Source organism: Limulus polyphemus, unplaced genomic scaffold (assembly GCF_000517525.1).
Source record: "Limulus polyphemus unplaced genomic scaffold, Limulus_polyphemus-2.1.2 Scaffold2683, whole genome shotgun sequence".
Classification (NCBI taxonomy): domain Eukaryota; kingdom Metazoa; phylum Arthropoda; class Merostomata; order Xiphosura; family Limulidae; genus Limulus; species Limulus polyphemus.
In genome coordinates this window covers 34,683-40,630 of record NW_013668293.1, presented here as the reverse complement: position 1 = coordinate 40,630, position 5,948 = coordinate 34,683, and the positions used below count along the sequence as shown (strand labels likewise).

The following is a 5,948-nucleotide window of genomic DNA, read 5'->3' as shown; positions in this document are numbered from 1 at the left end:
CATGTAGTTTAAGAAACATAATGCCTGTTACTTTTGATAAGTTTAGTTTTTTTACATTTTGATCTTTAATATCTTGGAAAATTACATTAGGAAACGGTATTTATAAGAAATTGGTCATCATTCAGAAATGTTTAGAATATAGCGGTATACCATATAGCCATACAAAGATATAACTTGTGAGCATGGTTATAAAATCCTATTTCCCTTTCAGCAAACTTATCCATCAACCAATAAATACCATTTATTCACAAATGCTTAAATTCAAGTTATTTCTATTAAAACACTGAAGACTAAATAAAAAATACTTTGAAAAATAAAGATTTTGAGTACTTACAGTGTTAAGAGATTTTGTGCTCATGTGTTGTATGTGCTAACTCTTAATATAAGCCTTGTCTATTCTTCCAAGAAGAGATTAGTTTTTGAAGGCTTCAAATACACATTTTGGAACACAAAAAATTATCAACTTACTATGTTAGTACACATAAAACCCATTTAATTTATCTGGGTTTCTAAACAAGCTATATATGACTTTAAAAAAATCTCATATGCGTTCAGAGCATCAACTTAGACATCATACTTCAACAGTTTTCACCAAATTATGACCTTCACCTTTAAGCTGTTTACAAATGACTGTCAGATTTACATACACAAAAAACTGCTCTTTCTCTTAGTAGTAAACACTTAATCAAAAGAAGTAGGTGGGACTAGACAAAAGATTTCTAAAGAATGGAGTAGTCGGAGGATCCACTCTACTAGATTGGCTAAATATATTGACATCTCAGCAAATCAAAGAGATGGGTTCTTATTTTATATTCTAGCCTGTCTCAAATTCAAGTTTCTAATTTGTTAACACTGCACACATTGTATGGTAGGTGTAATAAAATATAAATTGAGTAATAACGCAATAGGAGGTGTTATGTGACAAACAAAAATTGATATTTAGCATTTTTCTTTATATATCCTTTTAAGTTAAAAAATTAAAATATATATAATATTAAAATTTGAATTACAAATTGTTTTTGATGTAAATTCCATTGACATAAGTAATAAAGTCATTAAATTAAATTTTGATAATAACTCTATAAAAGATCATGACGTGCTCTTTAACCTACCAGAAGAGAGTGTTAAAATCACAAGTTGGAATTAATTCTCTAATATTTGGCTTTCTTTAACTAAATAAAAATATTTATTTAAACATAAGTTTGTTTGAAAAATAATTTTGTATACTTGAAATAAATACCAATTAAATTGGATGATTCCACTATGGCTCTTCTCTCTTCAGGAAACGGTTCACGTAAATTGAAATGATACTTGAATTCTAGCTGATCTGAAGACTTCAAATTAAAAAGTGTCAGTTGTTCCCACAAAGAAGATTTCTCAACAGAGTTGTCTACCAACACTACAGTTACTCCTATTAAGTGTGTCACCTAGATAAAAATGAAGTTACAACAGGATTAATAAATTTATATTATTATTATTATTATTAAAAAAATAAATTTTATGCATTTGATTTGTTATTATTACCAGGGCTCATACTAAACTTTTTTTAGGGAGCAGGCCTGGCTCCCAAAATATGAATTTTTAGGGGCCAGCAAGCAGTTTTATGGGCCAATCCTATAGCTCATTGTAAAACGTACTCTATGGTGGAGGTTATCAGAAAAATCACTGAATTAACCCTATCGCAATGGGCATCCTTTACTGTGCATTTCACAAGGTTTTAGTGACTTACATAAAAAATTTTATTTATCTACTTTTTGTTTATGTTATACCAATTATTATAGCATAAAATCTTAGCTAGTAATCCTTTTTTTAATAGCATATAACTTTTAAGTTCTTAATATTTAAAAAAATCCCAAATTTCCCCTAGTGTGACACATTTTCTCTAGGCATCACCTCTTCTCCATTTTATCCACCACCCCTCCAGTAACTAAGAAATTAAATGTAAATTACTCGTTTTAAAATCATCATTGCTCAGACAAACCATAATTTTTATAGCCTTCAATTATGTTTGCTTATAGAACTCAGAACTCTCTTCCCACACCCACCTGTCACATCCTTTCTTTCAGGATTTGTTAATAGTTCTCTCTTACATATAATTATAAATTTTCTATAACCAATAGAAAGCTAAGGTTTTCATCTATCCAATGACATATTGTATTACTTTGTTTTCTGAATATAGAATTTTCAATTTCACTATTAATACAAGCTTCATTCCTACAGGAAAGATAACAACTAGATTTGTTGAATTTGTAATGGCTCTTGTCACATGGTTAGGAAGTCAGAAAAATTTTGATAGTTAAAAGAAATTGTCTACTTTTTGCATGTTATTATTCTATGTTCTTTGGTGCATTATTTAATTAAATAAAATAATTTAGTGCATTACTACCATCTGTATAAAAAAGTAAGGTTAAGTGTCATTGACAATTGACAGCAACAAAAAGATGATTCAGGTAAGTACTTTATTTCTTGTTTTTCATGCTTATTCTTTATTTATTATTATAAAACTAACTAAAATGGAAAATTGGGATCTTTTTTAGCTTAGTTAAGGATAGATTAGGTAACATAAATAATAATAATAATAATATAATAAAAATGTATCACAGAGTTTGCACATGAGCAGCTCATGGGTAACATAATTCAATAATGTAACATAACCTCCACGATCCCCAAGTGATTTACAAATTATAATGGTACGAATAGTAATTAGACATGATTCAAAAGGCAATAAAACAATAACATTTAATTATAAATAGATGTATACTGTTACGAGTTTAAAGATAGCTAGGATAAATGAATGTAGTTAGTGTTACAATTTGAAGTCATTCTAGAAAGAAAAAAAGATAATTTAGACTTACTTTGACTTTGGGTAACATAATTCAATAATGTAACATGACCTCCACGATCCCAAAGTGATTTACAAATTATAATGGTACGAATAGCAGTTAGACATGATTCAAAAGGCAATAAAACAATAACATTTAATTATAAATAGATGTATACTGTTACGAGTTTAATGATAGTTAGGATAAATGAATGTAGTTTAGTGTTACAATTTGAAGTCATTCTAGAAAGAAAAAAGGTAATTTAGACTTACTTAGATTTTTTTGTTGGTAGTTACAAGGTTGTTCAAATTGAACTAACATGTTGGGGTAGAGAAAATAACAGATAAAATATAAAGTTAATTGAAAGCAAACATTTGAAATGTATCTGAGAAGTTTTAGAGATTACACAAATTAAACCTGAGATTTTTTGAGATGAAAAAAATTATTTTTAATATTAATATGAAAATCATTTTGCACAAAGACTATTCAAAATAAATATTTGATATATTCACAGACAAATCTTTTTTTTTTAGTTTATTTATAATACTTCACAAAAAAAATTTTTTGTATGTGTTTGTTTGTTTGTAATTATGCACAAAACTACACAATGGGCTATCTGTGCTCTGCCCACCACATGTATCGAAACTCGGTTTCTAGTGTTGTAAGTCCGCAGACATACTGCTGTGCCACTGGGGGGCTTTTTGTATGTGAAAGATATATAACATTTACTGAAAGATTGTCAAATTTTGTGAAGATACATGTATGATAATAAAAGTTAGTAGTATCAAATCTATAAAGGTCTCATGGTCGGTCAAATTGAACAAGCCCGTGTTGACAGAGTTAAATAGCAGATGTCATGTAAATTGAAAGGAAACTATAGATATCAACATATCTCAATCTATTTTGTTGTGAACCTGTACTTCATGAAAAAAAAAGAAAGAGAGATCATGACTTGTTTTTTCCTGGCACATTTATTTATAACTTCAACCATTTCAAATTTAATGAAGCTTCAAAATACATTCTCTGTTTTCATTAAAATTTTTTATGTTAAACTGTCAACAATACTATACAATGACATGATCAACTTTACTGTACATAATTGGAATCAGGCCGATTCTGTGCTATACTAATCAGCAATCAGTAATTTACGATTCTAACTTCCATAGACCCAGAAATTCTTGAATATTGATATAAACACCCTATCTCTAAAGAATGGGATCAGCTCTCGCTACCATTCCCATGACCAATAATTCTCTGATAGCCTTGGAAAGAATATCCACACTCTGAGGACTTGTTGGAGATGGAAATACCACTGTTTGGGAGGATAATGGAAGTGGAGAAATGAACTGAATGACCAACCATGATGCCATAACCTGAAGTACCCATGGATCTGTGGTGTAGAAATTCTAGATGTCCAGAAAATGTTGAAACCTCGCTCCCACAGACCCCACCTGCATAGGGTAATCACTGATGCCATTGAAGACAGTCTGACCAAGTGGAGGAGCCTCGAAAATACTCATAATCTATACTGAGTGCCAATAGATGGAGGAGCAGAAGCCAGGGGTTGGGACACACAACGAGTAGTCACATCATCTAGAGGCCAATGACAACAAGGAAGAATGCAAACACGCGACATCAGTTTTGAATTCCAATGCTTCTGGGATGCCTGCAAACATCAAGGGATGAAGAGAAGGAGCCTCACAAAGGGGTACAGCAGATAGACAAAATCCTTCCAACATCTACTCAATACATCCCAACAACATGCAAGCCAGGAAACCAAAGAAAAAGCAGAAGCTGACAATCTTACCAAAATAGAAGTCAACAAAGGACCCAATTCATCCTCAAATTAATGTGGGGAATGCTGATAGGCTTCCGACAAACGTTGGAGGGAAAATAAATATCTCAGAACAGTAGTGAGAGTTAAAAGAATCCAAAAAAAATTGTGATCTGTTCAAAGTGATCACAGGATGTATATATGGAACCCCATATATACAAAAGAGGATCAAGTCTTTGGGAAGCTAAGTATATGTCCTCCTGGCAGTGGTAAGCCCAAGCATGCTGTTCAGACAAACGTGGGTGACAGGGCATAGCTATCCCATCACATAATTGAGCAGTAAATCTCCCAGTAGGAACAGTAATATCAGGTGAAGGAGGAAAAACCAAGTAGTCACCCTCAGACATTTCAGCCATCAAGGAAGGAGTAGATTCAAAGGCAACTGGAGAAAGCACACAGACCCAATTGACTAACTGAAGAAATGGATCAAGAGGTGGCAGGTCTATAATGGTCTCATGAGAAACCGACCTAGTAAATGAAAGCGGCAGAAAAAGAGACCCAAAATTCTCTCTAAACTGTCCTTGATCATTGGCAAAACAGGCTTCAAACCCCTGAAGAGATGCCCCCAGACTGAATATATGACACTAGATGACAGAGGTGGAATAGAGGAGGGCTGATTAGTCTTCATGCTGGAAACAGTAACCTGTGAATTCATGCCTGAAAATGGCATGTCACAAATTTTTTTTTGTTTTTTTAAATAATAGTTATTGAATATAAATTATACAGAAATCCACGGGGCAATGCAAAAATCGCGGCTAAGGACGTTAACTATCGCAGCACTTTAGTATAAAATCCCATGTCTAAACGCTTTGTCAAGAAAATTATCTGAATGAGGTGCTTATATACAGTACCAGGATAGAGGGTGCATTGACATAGTTGGAGAGTACCATGAGACAAATACTGCCAAGGGCAATTGAGTGAGGTAGAGGACTGGAGCAAGCGAGAAAAAAATCAGACCAATGCTTAGATGAGCAAAGTTGAAACCCTGGCAGTCAATTAATAGCTATACGTGTCAGTGGAGGTGAGTATGTTTTAGAATTACAGGTACTTTCTATTCATATCAAAATTACAGTTTTCATCAATTTAGTTATGAAAAGAAAATCAATATTGTATGTACAGTTGAGGAATTTTAACAGCTTCTTTAAAAATCAATGGAAGACTTATGGTTTTATAAATATAAAAAAATATTAATTCACTTGCACAATAGTTCTTAACTACACAGCGTGGTCACAAGTAAATAGACACCACCTTTTCAGAAAAAATGAAATTTTTCAGTCATATTCACATGAATT

General features: G+C 32.1%; 1 protein-coding gene across 1 annotated transcript in view; it reads right to left on the bottom strand.

Moving 5' to 3' along the window:
* LOC106467626 (GPI transamidase component PIG-S-like) overlaps positions 1-5,948 on the bottom strand; it is a 141,112-nt gene that overhangs the window by 111,587 nt on the left and 23,577 nt on the right. Inside the window, exon 3 of the mRNA XM_013927987.2 lies at positions 1,241-1,427. Within this exon, the coding sequence (XP_013783441.1) occupies positions 1,241-1,427 (187 nt within the window). The remainder of the gene's footprint in view (positions 1-1,240; positions 1,428-5,948) is intronic.